Source organism: Neopsephotus bourkii, unplaced genomic scaffold (assembly GCF_033783945.1).
Source record: "Neopsephotus bourkii isolate Nb327-2 ecotype Australia unplaced genomic scaffold, CSIRO-AGI_Nbou_v1 NB_1624, whole genome shotgun sequence".
Taxonomy (NCBI): Eukaryota; Metazoa; Chordata; class Aves; order Psittaciformes; family Psittacidae; genus Neopsephotus; species Neopsephotus bourkii.
In genome coordinates, this window is record NW_026902099.1 from 9,812,346 (window position 1) to 9,835,927 (window position 23,582).

The 23,582-nt window shown below is 39.8% G+C and overlaps 1 protein-coding gene across 7 annotated transcripts in view; it reads right to left on the reverse strand.

The window, feature by feature from the left end:
• MET (MET proto-oncogene, receptor tyrosine kinase) overlaps positions 1-23,582 on the reverse strand; it is a 95,842-nt gene that overhangs the window by 60,257 nt on the left and 12,003 nt on the right. For all 7 annotated transcript variants that reach the window (XM_061373031.1, XM_061373032.1, XM_061373030.1 and 4 more), the window contains exons 4-5: positions 14,423-15,637; positions 12-203 (exon numbers count right to left, since the gene is read on the reverse strand). In XM_061373031.1, coding sequence (XP_061229015.1) covers positions 12-203; positions 14,423-15,622 — 1,392 coding nt within the window. In that variant the 5' untranslated portion in view covers positions 15,623-15,637. The remainder of the gene's footprint in view (positions 1-11; positions 204-14,422; positions 15,638-23,582) is intronic.

Sequence of the window (23,582 nt, forward strand, 5' to 3'; positions counted from 1 at the left end):
AACATATTTACCTGCATGAAGCGGCCCTCTGAAGTTCCCAGATTAGCAACAGTAAGGTTCCCTTTGGTGAAGACAGATATTGAAGTTAAGAGGACACTGTTGAACTGGCCCATGAACAAGTCAACCCTCTGCAAGGGAGTCGTAACTTCTAAGCGATATTCATCATCTTGTGCTCTGCAGTATGAAGCATTTCTTGAAAAGGCCTGTTAGAAAATGAAGTACAGATGAGTACTGTCTTTACGAGTAGGAATAGATCTTTGTCAGAGTGAAGTCATTTAGCACAAATGCATTTGACCAAAAGTATTTTTAAATGTTTCAAACTTAATTGCTTCATCAGTTATGATGTTCCATGAGGAAGGCAACAGCTTCTTAAAGTTACAGGCATGTTTCTTTAAACTTTTTTCTTTTTATCCTGTCTGTTGGCTATAAGACATAGGATCTTTATTTAACCAGATGAGATGTGTAGAAGAACATGTATCAAGGTATCCTTTCTCTTAGTGACTTACATAACACTGCTTCTCCAAGGGTCTCAGAATCCTCTGGCTGCTAAGCCTGCCCAGTGACACACCTGTGCCTAGAACACTGATTCCTGGAAAATGATGCTCTGAAAATGCTGCAATTTTTTTAACCTTTTTTTTTTTGCACTAAAATAACTATTTCCAGTACTCTTCTCCTCCTATTCTCTTTTCAGCACCTTTTTTTTCAGTGATAAAACAGAAAAGAGGAGAAAAAGATGAAGAAAGAGAAAAGGGAGAAAGCCAGGAAAAATATGCTTCTGATTGTACATTTGAAAGAAACAATGGGGAAGACAGCTTCTTATAATTACTTAGGCTATTGTATTGATCATCTATGCCTTGTGCACTACTTGTCCAATCTCTGTATGTCTTGAGTGTACTATAAAGTTGCTGCATTTGTAGGATTTTTCTCTTTCAGTTTGGGAATAGAGATTACATGTTTTTAGTTTTCATTGGAAAAATTCTTGCACAATACAGTTTAAGTTATCTCTCGAGAAGAATATAACCTGATATCCTGACAATTCAATAGTAATCTATTAACTGATAATTACATTACTATTGATACTACATCATCTGTTTTCATGAGATTGTACAGATAACAACCAGGAACACCTTGAAGGATCCCTAACCAGCTTAAATTTGGAAGTCATCTACCATGTTCCCACTGTGACATACTTTATGAATAAACATGGAGGGAGATTATAAAGGATCTTACGGTGGTTCCCTCTGCTGAAATCAATCAAGAGCTTTGTTTTTCCTATTTTTTTAATTGATCTGTTGTTATTACAAACATGTTTTAAAAATTTGAATTTTTATTTTAAAGAAAGTCAAAGTCTTTCCACGAAATTCATTAGATCTGGAACATACCCTAAAATAACATGTAGGAGTAAAATTTTATTTTCTTGTTTTCTAGGTTCAGGTGGTTTTCCCTCAAAGTACTATGAGAAAGCATGCAATACACCAAGAGCTTCTTGCTGGCTTAACTCTGGTGAATTCCAGGAAAAGCCCAAGGCATTGAAAATGCTATTAACAAAATGCTAAACCTAATAGCTCAGTCCTTTACTCTCGAATCACAACACTTCTGAACTGTGCACAGCAATAGCACTGGCAGGTGAAGTTTCCTACAATTTCTAGGAGCTGCAGCCAGCACCGCTGCCAGCTTTTCTCCAGGTGCTGTCTGCTTACTGTATCACTTAGGTAAAACCCTGTGTAAGACCAAACAAGAGCGACAGAAATCTCTGCACAGTGCCTTAATGATGCAGAAAGAGGGCTTCTAGATTACATCTGATACAGCAGTGGCTTAACAGTTTGTTATCCACATGCTAAAAGGTTTCCTATATTAGTTTTGGTATTAATTGTTAATGTATGGTGTGTTTTGGACTAACACTTTTCACTAGGAACACTGAATACACTTTAAATATTATTTAACCCAGTATTTGATTGGGTTAAATCATCAACAGACGAATTTAGCTTTTCCTTTTTCTGGTCAGCAAACAAGCTAAAAGCTTTATTCTTTTGCACTCATATCCTACCCAGTCTAAAAGTATTTCTGAAACATCTGTGCAAAGATTACTCATACAATGAGTATGAACAGTTCAAGTGCAGAAAATGTACAGTTTTCATGCTTTTTGAAATAAGGCAGATTTGTGAATTTACCCTCCCCCAACCTGAGATCTCTGCTCTTTGCTGTATATCCTTTTCTTCTGTAAGCAAACGACTTTGGAGAGAGGTGTTTCTGTGCTAAACTTAAAAAAGTACTTCCTCCTGTGCAGTCATCTTGACACAATTTAAACATCCTGACATGCCACATGAAACCCTGTTCAAGCCCATTTTAACAAGTGGCTAAATTTTCCTGCTTGCCCTGACACCTTTCCTAGCTTCCCCGAAGTCAGTTCAACCACAAAGTCAGCTCAGCCTTCCTCAGAGATGTCGTAATTTTGGGTATCTGCCCAAGACCTGCAGATTGTTCCACATATGGCTCTCTTACAAAACCTGGCGCTTCATGGATTAACCATAATGTAAGGTTAGCTGTTTAAGAAATAGGAAGACTTTGATCTTTGAGTAGAAATGCAGAGATTAAAAGGCTACTTAGAAAACTAAAGGAAGATTGATAACACAGACAACTTCGGCGAAGAAGCTGCTTTAAATTAACTCTTTGAAGCCTGACTCCCTCCCTTCTTTCCTCTCAGTATACACATGAGTATCCATTTGGCTGCCAATGTGGAAAAATAACTGATGTCAGATGATGCACTCTGGATATTATGCCAAGTTCCAGTGACAAATCACACAACTATTGAAATGGTCGATTAGAGTGGGGGTAAGTGCTCGGGTTGGGCTATACTGCTTCTCTTGTAGGATGAGAGGTGCCAGTTGTGCCTATGATTCATAGTGAGGGCTTAGTGAAACTGGTGTAGGTGTGCCACTGGAATGCAACGAGGTGTGGGCAAGCTCTGCCTCTCAGAGTTCAGATGGGTAGGGGATAGCTATCTTATTTGTTCATAGGGGAAGTTGTGGTGTTTTGGAATTTACCCTTGATTCCATGCACAGAAGATGAATGCACCTGAAGAGTCTTTTTAGATAGGCATCGTTGGGCTGGGCTATTAGGAGCTATCACTGTTTGGCAGTTAACTGATTATTTAGAAGTCATATTCAGTGAGTATAAAAATAATATTTTGGACAGAGTTGTACATTTGAAGCCAAAAGTGCAAAGCAGGGAGGAAATCTTCAAGTCCCTAATGAATATCTCAAAAAAATTACCCAGTTAGGTCAGTGTCAGAACTAATCAGTCTAGTCTCTGGTCTGAATACAAGACTCTGAGGAAAAAAAAACAAACAACAATAACACAAGATTTTAACCATAAACTTTTTGTGAGAAAAAATTTGATATTTGCAGCAACTGCAACATGGAGAAACACTCCTTCAGGCTCATCCTTCCAGAGCTGGCCAAAACCTGTTCTTCTTAGTTAAGTGCAAGGCTCAATTAGAAAGACATATTATGTGTAATGTCCTGATGTTAAGTTTAATGTCTTAAATTAATGTCTTAATCATAGCAGAACATCTCATGCTGTCTTGTGAACAATTTGGAGGACATCATTAAATTTAAAATTTAATCTGACAAATTGGAAAAATGGTGTGAAAGACAGTAGGTAAAATTTCCTAGTGTCAACTGCAAACTACTACAGTTACAAAGAACTCAAGTGAAAGCAGCAATAAGCAGGAGTCTTATTTCTTGCTGGTTTGTATATATCACTTTTAAATTGTTGGCTGTCAGGAATCAGATTTGTAAGTATCAACTTTTGTTTTCTGCTATGGATCCTGGAAGTCTCTCTCAAGAGAAGGAGGTACGCACAGGTGTTGACAGCATTTCTCCTTTGAGCCTTTCCATGTATAACATGGAGCAGAAGGAAATGAACTATTGCTAAATGAGCTGGATCCTGGTATCTGCAAATGCTAAATTTTTTTTTCAAAGAAACTGCTGTAGAGTGAATGGATAGAAGATTCTACGTAACAAATTGATTCCCAAGATGATTAAAACCAGAGAGGGTGTATGAGTTGCTTATCTCTTCTGTTGTGGAGGTCACTGAATTAAGATAAATAATAGAACTACAGTTTTCAGCAGTGTGTCCTATTGGAATCCGGCACATAATGGTGAAGAACTCACAGGCACAGCAGACTCTGAACAGGAAGAGTAACTGTGAGGAATGAAGAAGAATCTTATCAGATTTTCCTCTCTAAATAGTCTTGTGTGTTTTTAGCCAACACAGTTTTGCTGTTCCATAATACATTTTAATTTTCTGGGCAGTTTGCAGTATTTCTCATCAGGTGAGAAGTGCATTCGATCACTGCTTCTCTCCATGTGAAATACAAGAAGTGAAATTCTGGCCTCAGTGACTCAATGAAGTCAGGGTTTTGCCTGAAGAGGATGAGTGACTTGATCACCATCATGTTGGAGGTCTGTTAGAGGGCTGGATTTAGAACCTATATTGTCTGTTTCCTAGGCCTATACAGATTAAAGTGAGGGATGTTATAAATTTGACCTATCATTATCTTTGAAAGTAATTGCACCTTAAATTTCATAAACCTCGTAAATCTTCCCAGCTGTCACATACCAGTCTTTTTAATTGTGAACTCAGTTAAAGATGACCACTAAGGTTCTTGTACTTACAGCTCTTTGACAAAATGGGAGAGAAGAAAAATAAGCAGGACAAACTTTGTGACTTCTGATACATTTATGTGCTCTGATCACTTCTTGCCTTCTTCTGTCTCTTCCATTGCCAAAGGGACTATCTCCCTCCTCCTTTCTTATGTGGTTTCATGCCATAGCTGGCCAGAGTGAGTAAAGAATAATGGAGAAAAGGAGAAACATATAAATAGCTGTCTACTATGCTATCACAACGGAGTATTTTTTTTCTGCAATTTACAAGACAGGAAGTTTGTGAAATGGATGAAATTTTACTACTAGCAATTCAAAAAAGTCATAGTCACGTTTATTGTTCTCACTATACACAACTGTCAGAGGATGTCTGAATTCTTTATGGTTACGAGCACATTCAGTGATGACACATAGAAAAAAATATGGATACATTTATTTTTTGGAAGTAATTGACCAGAAAAGAATCTCTTGTGAACAAACTCCAGCACTGTACAACAGGCAGAAGAGAAGCCAGCCAGAAATGAGAAACATGAGAAACAGAAATTCTTTGGATGTAGCATGCTGGCTTTTGCCAACATGATCAACTGCAAGTCTACAAGGAGACTCCTCACCCCCTGGGTCACTACAGATGCAGTGTGATTTCCCAAAACTTGCTGCTGCATTTCCAAGAGAAGCAACTGTGGGTATCAAAATAAGGTTGGCCATGCATCAGTACTAGTAACATTCAGTAGCACGTGCACATGAAGAGTGTTCCTTATTGGCACCATTGTTACATTGCATTTATATTCATTTCACTCTTTATCAAATATTCTCAATTAAGAGATCAAGTCTTTTGTATCAAACTATTGCACCTATTCACACTGATAGGGGCAGTAAGACCTCAGAAAGAGTGATCCCAAACAGATGAGGCAGCTATTTGCAGTAGGGACTGCACAGAATCCAGCCTAGAGCAGTCTCTGGGGATATGCAGTGCTTAGCCCACTTGCTGCTCTCACAGCACAGAAAGACAGCTAATTTCCATGTTAATGTGGCAGTGATAGGTACTAAGTATGCTGAATTTCTTTCTTCTTCAAGCCCTATTCTTCTCAAGAACTCCAAGTTCTTGAGAAATGTAACAGAAATCACTCAGAAATCACATCACAAGAGAAAAGCATTTGAAAACAGTATTCAAAATGCTATGCACTTTGTAAAACACATTTCTGCACAGTAGCACCAGACATCATTACCAAGCATTTCTTGTAATCCTAAGGAAGGGAAAAAAACAAATAATAAATGCAACAGCTTGATTTTGCCAGTGGACACAAATTTATGTGCTAAACACTTCCCATAGATGCAGATCGACCATGTTTCTGGCTTCTTCTTGACCAGTGAAAGACAACTCAAGGGTGTAAGTGCTGTGAACTCAGTCCAGTGTCCATGGAAAACTGAACATGCCTGGGGCAGGGTACTGGTTTCTCCTGTTTCTAAGAATTGCTGAGGCACTGAAGCTTTACTCTAAAAGGCTTTTAGAGCTTTTTCCTCTTTTTGTTTTAAACAAAGAATTGTTTCCCTCTTCTTCCTTCCTTCTCTTCCCAATATTCCTCATGTATTTGAAAGCAATTCAAAGGAGAGCTTTTTTATATAAAATACAGAAGTATGTTCCCTTTCTGAGAATAAACTTATCAAATCTCAACTGTGAAGTAGATGTGAAAAGAAAACAAGCAACTGGAAACAGTCCTTTAAGACGGAAACAATCGGGCAATCCTAACTATGCAGTGGCCACTACTGTAAGTTGCTACTGCCTGGAAATGGTCCGAGTTACACAGGAAACCAACCCTTCAAAATACGACTTGTTGCAAAATAAGGAACAATTTAGAGGGAATCACTGAAGGATTAGTTATCTTTATGCTATACTTTCAATTTCAAGGACTTGATCTAGAACCCACTGAAGTCAAATGGAAAGATGACACAAATTTTTATGACCCCTAGAGAAAGAGAATTTTTTTAAAGAACTCTATTGATGTAAATTTTTTGTAGAATCACAGAATAGTTTGGGTTGGAAGGAACTTTTTTAAGTGTCATACAGTCCCAAGCCCCCTGCCATGGGCAGGGAACCTTCCACTATATCATGTTGCTCAAAGCCCCTTCCAGCCTGGCCTTGAACACTGGCCAGGGATGGGGTATTTTACATAGTATCATCCCTCTTATTCTTAATACTCATTGCTTTGATCTACTTCACTGCTAAAATAAGAGAAGGAAAGGAGGTTACTGAACTGGTGCTCCACTTAAGGCAATAGGTAAAAAGACATCCATGTTAAATGTAATTAGTTAATACAAATTAAGATGACTACACGTTCTATTGTCAAGATCATTCAAAGAGTTATTTGCTTTTGTCATTGAACACTGCTGCATTAGTTCTCATAATTTGGTTAGTGCATTAGCACTAAGTATATCCTATTGATTCAGCAGATAAAATGGACCTAAGTAATCTTTGTATTTTGCTGATTTCCCTTATATTAATTTAGCATTTAACTCAGTATACAGATTATCAAAGGAGAGGTGTTGACTAATTACACATTTTGAAGAAATAAAACAATGCATTGGAGCTTCTGTTGATAAAAATTTGTAGCGCACATCAGGTGCATTTTTCATAGAAGCCCTTACATGGAAGCTCTGATGAGAATTCCCAGTAGACCAGTTATCCTAAGATGATGCTGAGTGTGGAGACTCTTATTTCAAGACCACATTGCATAACAACTGCATGTCTAGCCAAAACAGTGGTGCAAGAGATATGTAGGATACAAAGGAGTCCAAAAAGTAGAAGAAAATCATGCAATTTGCCCTGATTTCCACAGGCTGTGTACAAATGCATGGTAACATCTGCCTGAAGAAAATGAAGCTCTTACTGTCACTTCCCCCAAGATCATTCCTCTCTAACATTTCATTGTTTTCACCCAGTCCATAGACTGTGCAAGTAATACTTCTTTGTGACCTACACTGGCTTTCTGAACCATTTATGCCATGGATCGTTTTCCTTAGCAGCATTTTTTAATTTGTTTACTGTGGGATTTGACTCTGGTTTTACTTGTATGTTTGGAAATGAGGAGTAATTCCGCTCTGATGCAAAAGCTGTCTGAGGTCAGAAACCCACATGCCACCTAGAAAGTTCAAGTAACACAGCACTCTCTTGGACCATAATTACCTACTGTTGCTTTAGTGAGCAATAATGACGGCAATATGTGGTCCTGAGTCAGAACAAGTAGAGTAAGTAGAGAAACTGCTGAGGTAAGGTTGGTGCTGAGTGAGCTGAAAGGCAGATGTCTGCTTTGTCAGGATTTATATGTCTCTCCATCATTTGGCAGCAGAACCAGGGGAGAATTCATTGCTTATTTAGACGTTTCAACTACCTACCAAAGCCAGGTGGGATGAGTCCAGGACTTAGATCTGCATGAAGTGCACTGCAGAATCAGCATATCTTTCTCAGGAACATCAAATTGTTTATAAAGAAATCCAGGCAGATCTCTCAGGAGGGGCTGACAGTCCCATTGCAGAATAGCCATGACCAGATTAGACAGGAACTTACTCTGGGGTAAAAGAGCCTCAGAATTTGGTTTGAACCCAGAAAAAGTATCTTAGATCTGAGTATTACACATCTCTAGTGAGTGTCCTTAGTGTTACACACCTGCTAGTCTACATTTTGGACATCTTGTGGGACTGTAAAGGTTTCCAACTTTGAAAGGTTACATAGGATAATAAAATTATTCTTTGCCCAGTTCTAGTCTTTAGAGTTATTTAAGGGCCTTCATAAACCTGAGACATAAAATACACATGTCCAGATATCCACGCTAAAAAAACAAAAATTACTTTCTGCCTGAAATGATTTCTGTGCAATTCCAGAGAAAAGCAGAAGAGTCACTCTTCTGCACTAATAACCAATATGGAACTCTACCTTAAGTGGAAGAATCCGATTAAAAAGTCTGGAAATGGAATGTTATTAGTAACTCTGGCTGTGCCCTTTGCAGAAAATGGTAGTTTAACGGATACTACCTTTTCACAGAGAAATCCAGCTTTCATCAAGAAGATGATAAACCACCAAGCAGCAGCACTGGGAGGCAAAAAGAGAATGGCCCCTAACAGGACATTCGGAGAAAAAAAAAGTAGTTTTTGCAGCACTTGGGGACCAAGAGGTCAGCCCCCAAACTCCATAGCTCCTGGGGCTCGAAAAAGTCTTTAAAGATGCCTACCACTCCAGGTGGTGTGATACTTTCCAAAGAAACTCCCAGACCTGCTTTCTTCTTGCCTTGCCTTTTTCTTGGTAACTCCCTTGTGATGGTGTCCACATGGCCAGTACCAAGTCCATATGTTACACCATGCTATTTACCCCAGTTAGGGGTCTTGCATGGCCAGGTACCTAGATGGTCATGTACCTACTGGTGGTGGGGAGCTGAGTGGTGAGCACACCCTGCCTTGCACTCCATCATACAGAGCAGTTGCCTTGGGGTACTGTCTGGGCTTTCAGCAGGCAGGCAGTGAGTGCAGAACAGAAACACAGATGCAGCCTGTCAGCTTACTATTATGGTTTAAGCCTGTTTGAAAGGGTGTCAGTACACACTGCCCATCACCCAGTCCCTCTTCGTCTATTCTTTTTCATTGCCCAGTCCACCTTCTTCAGGGTCTGTGCGATAATACAAGGAGTAGTGGGCTCAAACTTAAACAAGGGAAATTTAGGTTAGATATAAGGAGGAAGCTCTCAACCATGAGGGTCGTGAGGCACTGCAACAGGCTGCCCAAGAGAGCTGTGAATCTTCCATCCCTGGAAGTGCTCAAGGTCAGGCTGGATGCAGCCTTGAGTAACCTGGTCTAGTGTGAGGTGTCCCTGCCCATGGCAGAGGGATTGGAACTAGATGCTCTTAAGGTCCTTTCCAACTCTGTAATTCTATGATTATATTCTCCTGAGACATCAGAACTCCATAGAGAAGCCTGCACAAAATCTGTATGGTCAGGAGCAGGCTTTGTGCCCAGGCAGAGTGCTGTATGCCATTTGCTACAGCATTTCCAGAGGAATAAATGACTGAACCAATCTGATGGATTCTGATACCTGACTTTTACGGAAAATATTCAGGCACATTCCACTCACAATACGAAAAACGTCTCCAATGCTGTGAGATTATCTAAATAAACCACATCAACTCTTCCTAATCAGAGAGATGAGGTGTTATTTTAAAACCTGCCAAAAAATTTTAAGCCAAGTGGTGTGGGATGTTACGATTACAGGGCCTCAAAAGAGTTATTTGTCTCTCTTTATTTTATTAAATATTCCTAGACATACCCTTAGGATGACAGATCAATAAGTGCCTTTGCGGTTTCCTGATAGAAGGCAGCAATTATTTTCTTCCATTACAATATAAGCATAACCCAATTTTACTCATCTATCATGTGTGTAATGGTAATAAAGAAGTATCACCATGTGTTTATTTTACTGTCACTTTATCTTTTGTTTTGGTGATCTTCTGTTTTCATTTCACGTTCTTCCAATTGTTTGTGCCTTTCAACTGACAGGAGTTGTGACCAGTTGGTCTTGCTTGAGGACATTTGTTGGGAACATGGTAGCAAAAGCCTGTTTCTCTCTTCCTGTAAGGTGAATGGAGTACTTTCAGCTTTCACATGAACTTAGATGCAGAAGAAACAAAGCCACAAGATCTTCACAGAGCTGAATTTGGATTTCATTTTTAGAGGTGCTTTTCCATGGAAATCAATAGTGATTGAAGTCAGGTATCAGAGGACAACTGGACTCCCAACTGCTTAGCACATAAGAGACACAGCAAGGCTAAACAAAGCCTGTAAAATCATGAACTAGCTAATGACAATTGAAATGTATAGTTGAAATTGTCAAGGCTAAACTGAACCTATTTCCTCACTTAGAGAATCATGTTTAATCCATACTAGAGGTGCACACTACTGAACTATGTCTTCAAATAAAGTAAGCAGCATTTGTCTGCCCCTCTAAGTAACTTCTCTGTTTTGAGGAGTACCATAACAGGGCTGATGGTGACTGTGACCAGATAAACTCTGCTAAAAGCCTACATTCAGTTTTCTCTTAGTTGTGGGTGAGGAGATTCCTGAACAGTGATTCAAAACCCTCCACAGAGCTACCTTTGTCCTGACTCAGGCAATAAAACCCTGTTACTATTACTCCAACTTTTCCTTTTAATTCAAAGCCAGTTCTGTTTCCTCCTTGCTGTCACTCAAGTGACAGCCAGCTCTTCACTGAAGGAAATTATTAGGAAGTGCTAACTGGTCACAGCTCTGCTGAGGTACATCTGATACCAATCAGATGCGCCATCGAATTCTCTTTTCCTATCCCTGACTTCAGTAAGCCCAGGCTTTGACTTAACATGTATGTCACTTAAACAGAACTGGAAATGTTTTATTTTCACTTTGTAAAGTTTTCCACAAGCACTGGAATAATCAAAGCACAGTTGTTTCTGGACTTACATCTTGTGGTTGGTTGACTCTGCTGTCCAGCTAAGCTCTGATGGAGACTTTTCCCATATGTGAGTAATACCTGATTTGGTCCCTGTGTGTCCTTTTAGTGTTTGTAAAGGGGCTCCTTAAACTTTGTCAGTTTCCATAGCCTGAGCATATCCTGGACCTGCCTCTGGATTCACACGTGGGTTCACATCTTTAAGATTTCTTATTGTTGTGGCTGTCAGGTCAACTGCCAGAAAGACAGGTATGCAGTAGCATAACCACATAGCTTCATTCCTTTAGGAAACAAGGCTAAAAACTAGACAATTTTGTCAACCACATCAAGATGAGTTGAGATAATTATTTTTTTAATGTTTAGAATATGAGAAGCACGAGTTCAGGAAGTATTTTGGATGTTTTATTCTGGTTTATTTTGACCTAATTCTACCTTCAGAAGCTCCAGACTAAATAGTCCTGAGGGACAGCCACTCAAAAAGATGGACTATCAACAAAATTATGTACAATTGTCTTGTGGGACCTCTTCTGATAACATGAAATGGCCTTCATCAATCAAATTCTAACTGTAAATTATCAGATAGCAGTCTCTTGCAAACATTGCTAAAGGCTCATTTTTCTTTTTAACGTTGATGCTAGTGGTATACCATATTCACTGCTGCTCTGTTTTCACTGTCCTATGACTTAATCTCACAGTGGTCAGTGCCTTTCACTTGCATCAGTGGTCTGTGGTTTCATTCTCTCGACATCAAAGAGAAAGATCATCTTGGCTACATTACAAAAAAGCAAGTTTTGAAATTTGCCAAAATAAACGGTGACAAACTCTCACAATTTATAAAAGCTTTCTTTTAACTTGAAGATGGCTTACAAAAGGGGAAAAATGGGTTATAACCTCATGCACGTTTTTATAATATACAAAAAAAAAAAAAGGCCTAAGAAGAGTTGAGGGGTTTGGGACTCTTATTATTATTTTATCTCCATCAAAATCAAGGAAGACCAGATTTGACATTCCTGACACAAGCGTAAGAAATAACGTGCTTTCCTCCTTCTGCCTGTTCTTTCCCTTTCTTCACTTCCAACTTTGTAGGTCTATTTTACACACCTAAGAAAAACAGGTGTATAAAGGATGCTTGGCAAATACTTGCCAGCCTTTTCAACCAATTAAAACCTGAAAAAACTCAAAGAACACTTTTTATTGGAGCCATAATGAGTCCTCTGGAATAAAGCAAAGGAAATGGAACAACAAACCTTGAAGGCCTTGATATTTCAGTGTTAAGCAAACAATCCTGACAAAAATTCTGCCTGCCTTTATGCCATTTAATTTAAAGGAACCACAAGAAATAACAGAAACATTTTCCTCTTCATCAGTTTAATGTAGCAGCAATCAGGTTTCTGATGGCATTTCTTGAAAATGGGCAACTATAGCAAACATGTCTGCAGTATAAGACATTCAGTTCTGATATGCAAAGCAGCAGCAGCCCCTGGAAAAGCTTCTGAAACAGGAAAGTACTTCCCAGCATGTGAAAAGTGGCAAATCATTCTGTCAATATTTTAATGGTATACTTTGCTACGAAAAGATCACCTTATGAAACGGGTGTACAGGCAAGTACAGAATGAGATAAGCTAAAGGCTATGAGCATTAAAGACAGTCACTCACAAATAAAATACCCCAGGAATAAGGAGAAAAAAGTACTTTCAGAGAAAAACAATATTCATTGTTAAAAAGAACTGAAAAATATTTTTAAAAGGAGGGTAAAACCTAAAATGAAAAATTAGGACAGCAATAACAGTGAAGAAAGATAAGAAGTTACTGTGCTAAATGTCTGCTAACTGGCTTTTAGCACCTGAAAATTGCCTTTCCCCCCAAAGAAAGGGAATAAGACGCTATGCCTGTTGTGGCTGCTGTATCAGAATCCTCTGATGATGCCTGTATCTGTGTCGAACACCTGGAGCCTGCGATAAGCAGTTATCCCCCTGTGGTGATGAAGCTCAGACTGGGCTGGACCCCACCTTGAGCACATTCGCTGCTGAGGAGGCACCACAGAAGCTCTGTAATGGATGCTTCTCCCCAGACCACCCTGTCTCACCCCTGGCAGTGACAAGCAGTCCTTCTCTATCATGCAAGACACTTCCACCTCCAACCAGGGCACGTGTCAGCATCCTGTCCTGATGCCTTATGCTGGGCAGCTGTGCTGAGGAGGACTCTGGTGGCATTGGGGTGATGAAAATCTGCAGTTTTCACCCTCACTCCAGTCATCCCAACAATGGGACATGATAGATCCCATCCACCTTCACTGTTGCTCCATCCTGACACAAGCCTCCTCTTGGCTTGTGAGGCTCAGCAGAGCCCCATCATAACGACTCTGGCCCTGCCCTCTGGTAGAAGGCAGCATGCCAACTAGGAGCTCCAGTTCTCTTGCATTTGAGAAAAGAAAGCTTCCCAGAGAGGACATACAAGGCCCTGCTGCATAAGCAGGTACAATTCAAAGCTCTAATGTTCCATGTTTCAAAATAAATGTTAAAAGTACCCAACTCCCAGATTCTGTATTTCCTTACAAGAGCTGACAGTGGCATAGACACTGGCCAGAAGGGAAGAAATAACTTCTGTGCTACCTTCCCTCACAATCTTTCAGGTGGTTGGAGAGCAGCAATCACTCAAACACATGGTGTACAGAAAGGCAACTCTCCCATCTGAGACCACCTGTATCCTCATTCAGGTACACATTCCATAGGTGTTTCTTTCATTAAGAAAGCTGGTTTCTGTGGGACTGTTTCTGTATCAAATATGACTAACTGAATTACAATTTGGTTCTTCATGGCATGTTCTAAACAAGCTCTTTCATTATTTTTTTTCTAAGGAGGGCAGTGATTCAGCATTAACATAGTTTAAAATATGAGTGATACTTTCAGGGACTCCTCAGTGCACATGGATATGAACGTTACTGAATACTTTTCTGAAATATTAAAAGAAATAACTGCCTAAATATTCCATTTATCTGCATCACACTGTCAAGAAACACAATTACTTACAAACTAACAAAAAACCCCCAGGATTCCCCCCCCGCCCCGTTCTACTAATACTTTTTTAGTTCCATAATGTGGACCTCAGTGATTTTCACACTCAGTTTAAAAGAACTAAGCCTTGCAGAGATTCATCATGAGCAGTGCCAAGTAATTTGAAATTATCAGGGGCTTACATTCTGTACCTGAAACTGACGAGATGGGTACTTGGCAATGGAGTAGGCAAAGAGATGAGGAGAATCCCCAAATGCAGCAAATTAATTGTCACTTACCCTGTTCAAGCAGTATTTGCTCTCTTTCCCATAAAAGTGCTGGAGACATTTCATATTCTGCTTGTCGACAATCTTGTTGAAGAACTCGTTGATGGTTCGCACAGAGACGGCGCAGACAGCAGATCTGTTGGTCGGTTCGGAGGAGTCTGGCTTGCTTTGTGCAAAAACACCATAGAGAATATCATCATTCAACCCAAGGCCCATTTCATAGGCTAGGGCTGCCCCCGGCTTGCTTACATAGGCAGCTTGCAAAATGTTGAATACCTCCTTTCGGATGGACCTCCTTCTCCGCTTTTCGGTAAAAATACACTCAAGAGGCATTTCCATGTATGAACGCATCTCTGAGTCTAAAGTGCAGAAGCGGATAATTCTAGTGTGAAAAGCCTGGGAGTCCAGAGATTCTCTCTGGACAGTCAGAAAATAGACAAAGTGATCGTTTTCAAAGGCATGGACATACCTTATGGGATATGAGTCGCGGAACTGAGGGAGGATATCTATGTAAGACTGATCTGTGAGAAATTCAAAACCATCCTGTGTTTCTTTTAGCCTTCTAACAGATATTGAATGTAGCACACGGGGAGGTTGAAATGTGGAAGATACGGTATTTCCAACAAAGAAGTTGACAAACCTGTCCTTTTCGGTCACCAAAACTTTGGTTCCTAAAGTGCTTACAACACAGTCAGGACAATTTTCAGGTTCTCCGTCCACCCGAGGAGAATACATGCAGTGCACCTCACTTTCAATGTCAGCAGGGTTGTCAGGGTGAATGATGTGGCGGTGGCAGATGCCTCCAGACATACTACCACAGCTGATGAGCTGATCATCATAATAAGTTTCTAAGAGCAGAGCCATGTTGACATTATCCTTCCATACGCTGTTAGAAAGATTGGCTTTATCTCTGCAGTCTTCACACGGTGAGCAGTCAGGGTTCTCCAAAATGGGCCCAGTCTTATACACAGAAATGTTCTGGAGGGTTTCATTTAGCACATAAATCTTGTTGATTGCTCCAATATAAACATGATGCTTGTATAAAACTACATTCTGAATCGGTGTTTCTGCGATGAAGTTAGGAAGATCATAATTTACAGTCAAATTCATCTCTGATTTTTTAGCTGCTTCTTTACATTGTCCATGGCTCCTTTGCAGCAAGGCAAACAGGAATACAATAAACCCAGAAGGATATGCAGTAAAAGGCTTCATTGTCAGAGATTTAATCTGTCAAAATATGTTTAAAGGAAAGGAGTGGTTACATTTTGTATACTAAACCATCAGTTTATCAGTCAACACAAATCTGTTTCTAGGCTGCATGTATTAGCACAACTATTTCAGTTTAAAAAGTGTTGTAATATTGCTTAATGTAATTAATAGGCTTGTGCTAGAAACTGTTACAATTACTGGCTTTTGTGGGTACACATTTCACTGCTTTTAGAACAATTCACAGAAGGATTTTCTTACAATAAATTTTGCAAAACAGTTGTACAACAGCAGAAGACAGATGACTGCTTCCATACTGGCAATGCACCAGATGACTGATAGGGTTTACAACAAGATGGTGCACAGGTAGCTAAAAGCAAATCTGCTCAAGACACTCAGGACACAACTGCACACAAAGCAGTTGTGGCACTTTGGTGTGCACATTTGGCAAGTTCCTCAAGGGGCTGAGCTGGTTCTTAGTGCAGCTGCTCAAAAATGATAAATAGAAAAGACATGAAATTATGTGAAGATTTGAGCTGGAAGTGGGCTTCTTTATTCTGCTGACATTTTTGATTAGCCAAGGAAGAGATTTTTTTTTCCACCAGACCAAAGGTAGAAACCCTCCCCTCTCTCCCTTGAGATCCCAAATTACTGTCTTTCATGAGGGCCTGGTTTGGAAAAAAGAATGGTTTATTTCAGCCAGCTCTACTTCTTGGAATAGCCGTTTTCCCTAGTGTTGGCAAGGTTTTGTAATATATTAGAATATTTTATGCATCATGTGGTGCCTGACATGTACAAGTTTTATTTTAGGTCTTGTACCACAGCAGTAAGTCACTCTGGTGAACCTTTACAAGATACAGGAGTATCACTGTGTTGTAAACAAAGGGATATCAAGTGACCTACAGCCATTAACTGATGAAATCAAACAACCTAGCATTTTTCTTTCTTTTTTTTACTTCTCCACACCATTGTTTGATGTGGCTTGAAAAACCAAAGACAGATGACTAGTGTGATATTTCACCCCCTCCAAAGATCAATTAAATGAACTGTGGTTATGAGCATTTCGGCGCTGTCCACACTATGCCTTGTCACACCAGACATTTTCTGTTAGTGCCACGACACAGTTCTTAAGCCAAATTTAGCTGCTCCATGGGGAAAACAATTATACTTTCTAACAGCAATATGATCACATACTTTTGCAAAACACTTCTAGTTTGACTATAGTTAAGCAATTGCAGCTAATAAAAAAATACTTATGATTACTGAAAGGATTTAAAATAGTCAACCTTCAAAATGACAAACTAATAAAAGGAATATGTGCTGACTTTTTACTTCATTAAGACTAAGCAAAATGAAAATATGACTACAGACCAGAGGTGTTTCAGCTGTGTGTAAATTCAGTGTTTTCACAAGATTGCTTAGAACAGTCCATCAATATAATATTTCTCCTTCCTGCCTTGTGATATTTTATTTCAGTGTCCATAGAACTCTTTCTGTGGATTACCCCATTAATTACACAAAATAATAGGCTTTGGAAACAAAGAATTGTTCTTCTTCCCTGTTATCTGATAAAAATAATTGAGAGCTGGGGATAAAAATCAGAAACTCAGGCTATTTGCAAGTATTAGCTGCTAAGAACAAGTCACACTTCTGCTACTGAGAAATTCATATCTTCCTTTAAATCAACAACATTTTCTGATATTAGTGGTAACAGAATCCTGGAAACAAATCAAACATGGATTTAAGAGAAAAAGAAAATAAAACAATAATAAAAAAGAGCTGGGAGACTGCTCTAATTAGAAAATAGCCCCAGTACACAGAGCAGTGACTTCCGTATTGTTCAGGGCAAGAAACAGTTTTCTCATCCTCTGAAACTTCTTACTGGTACAGAACTTTTCCTGCTCCGCACTGGGATGAAACCAGAGCTTTCAAAGTTTGTGTGAAACACCCAGAAGTCACACCGGATCCAAGAACAACTAGGCTCACATCCCTACTTTCCCAGGGAATGCCAGCCAGGGAAGGTCCCCGCAGTGGGAGGAGTGGGAGCCTGATGTGACTGTCTGCCTCCTTCAGCCAGCACTTCTGCCCAAGAAACTGCTACAACTGATGTGTTCCTGCAGATTCAATTCTGACGAGCCAACGTGTTCTGACAAATACTAGATCAAGCAGAGAATTCCAAAAGTGCTCCATTTCTGACACAACGTGGAGGCAGGCATATCACTTACTGCAACAAGTTTAAACCCACATAACAAAGGTGGGACTGCGGCAGAGAGAGAAAACAGTAGGTGGGACAATAGTTAGATGAGGCTGACCGACCAACACAGGAAAGAAGATGCAAGGTTACCTGACAGACACTTACACTGCTGTAGTGTACTGTGGGCTACGCTCCTGCTTTAATGTGTTCCCAAACAGATTTTCCACCCAGTATGCCCCCTGGTCTTCAAGTTTACAATCCTCCCCATTGTTTCAGTGTCCAAAAAAGAAGATCCCTAGCTGTCCAACAGCAAATGCCAGTGTGCACTACAGAGACATTTAGTGCCAGAAATACCATCTTGACTTATTCTTTCCCTCAAACCACATCTTGGGATGTGAGGCCAGTATCCTCAGATAGGCTACTCTGCCTGTACTTGGTGAAACAGTACTGGTTTGAAACTGTGCTCTGGAGACAGAAAACTCCTCAGAATCCTTCAGCAAGTGATACTGGAACCAAAAAGCCTAACAACAAGAGCAAGGGCGGGACTCACACAAAGGATGCCAGGAATAATAGGTACTGTATTTCACCACCTCAGGAAGGAAAATATGAGCAAAAAATGAAAACCAAGTCATCTTTGCTTTCATGTTTGAGCTCCAACATTGTGTCTTCCTTTGTATGCTTTTGAAGCATTTCAAGCATCTTCCCAGACAGAAATCTGCTGATTTACACCTATGGGAAGCTCAGGATCATATTTATAGGCAGCTCTAGGGAAGATGGTTCCTCACAATGTGTGTCTCCAACACACTTTGAATCTTTCCTCTAGGTGCCTGAAATCAGAAGGCATGTGTTCTAACTGTGAGACATTTATAGCTTTGGGAGAACAAAGGAGTTATGTGAAAAGTACAATATGCAACTCCTTTTTTCAGGTATTTGTTTTTTCACAGTCCTTACACCATTTAACTCCACTGTTTCTCAGTAAGACTCCCATGACGTTTGGTGCCTATTTTTACCTCCATTTGACCCCAGGGTCTTTCTCTATTTCACTGCTGCAACCTCCATTGCAGAGCTGCCTTTTTGTAATCTCCATACCAGGTTATTGCAAACATACTTTACCTGAATGCCTCCTGAAGTAAAGGAGAACTCGGGAGAGTTAAAAATTCAGTCTCACCTCTATTCAACAATCCCAGGTCTCCTTAGCACATACTCAAATGTAGTTTCAGTGAACTTAAGCACTTAGAATTCTGATGAATTAAACCAAAAATACTTAGGCTACAAATACACTTTTTGAGTACAGGTCAAAGAACTAGCTGCTGTCTATCACTTTCAGAAGGAAAACAAGTAATCTCTTTGTTTCTGTAGCTGGTTTGAATGATGGATGCTGTTCATTCTTTTGTGACCTTCCCCTGACTTGTGTGTCAGTGTGTCTTTCATGTGTCTACAGAAGACTTGCAAGCTTTGGCCTGTGATAACTATCAGCAAGCAATAGCTGTGGATGGATTATTCCTTTTGTAAGAGATATTTTCAAAGCCTGTGTCATGATGTGCTCATTTTTCCATCCCTCAGCAGACAGTAGCTCGTGTAACTGATGAGAAAATGGATTTTGGTCAACCATTGCAAGTGGCTACTAATGATGTGTCATATTACTGTGCTTGGCAACCTCAAGTCCTATGGCTGATGCTTCCCACCAGGCTTGGTCTTGAGTGTTTGTGTACCATTAATGGCTTCCTAATGGCAAACTTTTCCCAACAAGTTTCATTCTCCCTAATTATGGCCTGGGTGATAATTTGTAAATATTGAACATTGTGTCTCTCTTTCACACTGTTTGCCATTGTACTGACAAGTCAGGCCTGGTCTTACTGTGGAATAATGTTCAAGCTGTCATAGCAATGAAGCCAGAAAACACAGTCATGCTTGTTTCCTAGCCCTCATTTCAGCAACTCAGGTCCCATTTGACTCTGATCACAAAGCACTCCATGGATCTGCACAAGCCAAGACAACATACTGACATGAAGGCAAATTTTTAAGTTTGAGGGATTTCATTTTTCCTTGTGTTACTACAGAAAAGGAAATGACAGGGTCCTGCATATCCCAGATAGAACGTGTTTGTGTAACAGATTTAGTCCTCAGATAGGCCATGTAAAGGCAACAGCAGAGCCATATTACTTCATATTTCAAAATCACTACTGTCAGCAAATGGTAGCCTTTTCCCTCTTCAAAGAAATACTTGATAGTATAGTTTTATATTTTTTCCAGTGGGACAGTACATCTTGCTACTTTGGGTTCTGACAGATTCGTGCTGGCAAATTTATGTAGGATAACCCTAGTGATAACTGCTCCTGAAAGTTGCTTGCTTTTCTACCCTGATCTGAAGTCTGTGCCAGTTCAGGACCTGATTCCCTGTGGATCAGAGGCCCTGCCATGGAGACAGCAGCATCATTTAATGAAACAGGGCAAATGAGAAGGCGAGATGGTAACAGCTCCATCCATCCAGTTTAATCTGTTGTTGCAAATCTGTCACAGCACTGGCATTAGCTTCAACACACTAAGCTCACAGTGGACGTGTCTTCATCGGACTTTTCAATTACTAATTGCACTTATTCTCTACCCCCCCAGATTAAAAATGTTCTTAAGCCAGAACTGCTAGCCTGAATTGGCTAATTTTAGTTAAAATAAAAGAGAGAAAAGGAAATTTGAGAGAATAAGTGAGCAACAAACATAAAAATGATCCACGAGTTGATTTCAAATGGCTAATCTGAGTTCAAATCTGTGTTCCCTTGTCTTCAGCACTAGTTTCAACTCTAGTTTAGGGTACTCATGCTGACTAGGGTGGGAATATGATTTTTTTGCAGCATGGTACATACATTAACATGATGCATTTTCCCAGTGCACAGAGTCACAGGACTGAGTAGCGGTGATTTAGGTCATGAATTCATTTGTCAAAGTACTGAGAGGTTTCTATGGTACTCCGAGAGGTAAGTGTGCGTGCAGATGGCTGATGGTGAAGAACTGGAGGGCAGGACAGAGCCTAGGCAATTTCTGGAGGATCTACCATTAACTAAGTTCCTTGCATATTCAGTGCAGTGGTGTGTCAGAAGAAACTGCTTTCATTAGCATGTTCAAATGATCTGTAATCCTTTTCTTACAATATTCAAACATAAAAAAAGAATCTAAACTCTCCCTGCATAAAATATACTCTTTAATATATATGGACCATTACAGGGTCCAATATACTGTTGAAATTTGCAGCAGCTACCAACTGAAGCATTTCACTGTCTGCCAGGCTTATTTTTACCAGGCATTAAAGCACAGGAACACTAACCCATCCTTCACAGTGGAGAATATTTTATTCTTATACTCATTTAGAATTAATTTTCTGTAGGTGTCCTGCACTGCAATGAAGCACAGAGTGTTTTCTTTGAAATTTGCTTCAGACCTTAACACGCTGAAGCTAACTCATGTCTTGGGTGTGCAGCACAACTGGATTTATTTAGTCATCTTCTGCTGTCATGGGCTACAGTGGTGCTACAGGCTCTTTCATAATGAGCCTCAGCAAACACCACTATATTACAAATGAGTGGATCAGATCAAGAGCTATAGATTGCTCAAAAAGGCTAATTTAAAAGCTGGTATATAGCATTTGTTGTGATTCAGGGAAATTTCTCATGTGAGGAAGTGGTACTCATTCTAAGGGCTGAGAAATCAATTCGACAAAGAACAGGAACCAAAAAAGAAGTTCAAAATACACAAAGAATAATTGAAGAACAGGGAGGAAATACCCACAATAAGGTAGGTCCTTCTTTTTTTTTTTTTTTCATGCTTATATTTCCAGATGGATTTGGATCTTTAAATACAGGAGGACAGCTTTTCACATCTGGATGTATAAGGATGGGAGGACTTTATTATTATTATTACTCTACTGTTTAGTGAAAATATTATATTGTGTGGCAGGAAAACAGAAAGTGAACTTTGAACAACACAACACTATTGATCTACTCCATTCATCTGAAATGCAAGTCAGCAGTTGTGGACATTCATTAAGAAAATACTTCTGATGCTATTGTGGCCCATTATCACTACGCTGGTAATAAAATAAATCCAGTTCTAGCAGTAAACTGGGTACCTGCAGCAAATAATTCAGTCTGACAACTGATACGGGAACATCTTATTCAGTCCAAGTAGAAAAGGAGCTCTGTGTGTGTGTGTGTGTGTGTGTGTGTGTGTAGAATAACATGCTGTGCTTGTTATTTTACATGTCATGACCAGTAACATAGGGTAACACCGGTCTTCTGCTTCAGGTTAGTGAATACAGTAACCCAATTCACTAATTCCCTCCCATTTTTTTGTCTGCTTGGACAGACTAATTAATCTCTTAATATATTTTCAATGCATAAGCAATGCAAAGACCTTTACTGACTTTAGCTAGTTGAGACAAATGCAGACATGTGGCCTGGTTCACAGAGGAAGTCACACAAGCTCAGGTAAAGATGCAAGTACACCTTACAGTAGGAAAAAGAAGTTTTTTGTACTTCTGAGTCAATCCTGTTGATCAACTTTTTGCATGAATCTGAGCATTTTGTGGTTGCCTGTACGGAATGGGGACAGTGTAATTTCCTTGGAATGTAGTTCCTCCTTTCGTGAAGAGCCAAGTTGGCAAACCTGGCTGCAAGCACAAGTTTTAGCTCAATCCCTTAACTACTCTCAGCACTTACTTAGATTTTATACTTTATGCTTTTTGGTTATAATATCCATCTACCTGAATTCTTGTATTGAAATGCAGAGCAGATTTTGGAAGCCTTTTCTGTCTTGTAAAGCTAATAGCTTTCCATACTGTGATAATTAAAGGAATAGCATGGGTCATAAAATGAAAAAGATTAAAAGGCAGATACCCATGAGTAACCAAGACAGCATACAGATTTGATCTAAATGTTCCAACAGCAATTATGAACAATCTTGATGCAGGGCATTTCCTACAGTTTAATTGTCATTTGGTGATAATGGTTCTTAGGAGTCCCTGAGACAATAACTCTTCATAGACAAGCATTAATCTCTTTTATGTTTTTGTTGTTTTTTTTTTTTTTTAATATAACAGGTTCTGTGCATCAATAGATGGTGATGATAAATTACATAAGAACTGTACCAAAGGATCTACATGCATACCAAATTATCCAGTTTTCTTCTGATGTCATAGTAAATACAATAAATATAATAATAACAGCAACTAAAACCCAGTAAGTCCCTGAATTCCTTCCAGGTGTGGTACAAACACCTAGGATATAAAGCAAAAGAAATAGTGCTGGCTCTGTTCTTTTATCTGAAAGAGCTAGCAGGACAGCATCAGGCAGTGGCTTTTCAGCTCCACAGGCGCACATAAAGCATACCACGGGGTTCCATGACTTCACCCTTCTCAGTCAATGTGTCTCCAAGAGCCACAAGGCAAATTGGTGACAAAACCTAGGGTCAAGGATTTCCACTAGGTTGTTGATGCCTTGTTTGATACATTGCTCATGAAGCTGAGATGTCACGGTCAAACTTCGTGTAGGGCCCCAGTGAAAGCAGCACATCTGTACACATGAGCTGGGCTCCTTGACTGAGGGCTCACCCAAGGGCTGGAGTGAGACTGTCAGCTCTCCTTTACTCAGCCTGTTGGGGGTGCCTTATCCAGGTAAAGGAGAAACTGGAAAAAGGTCCCTTTGTGTACCTGCACAGACGCCTTTAGGCTGCCCCCAAGCCTCCTCCTTGCATCTAGAAGCTTTCGTGAGGCTGCTGAACGAG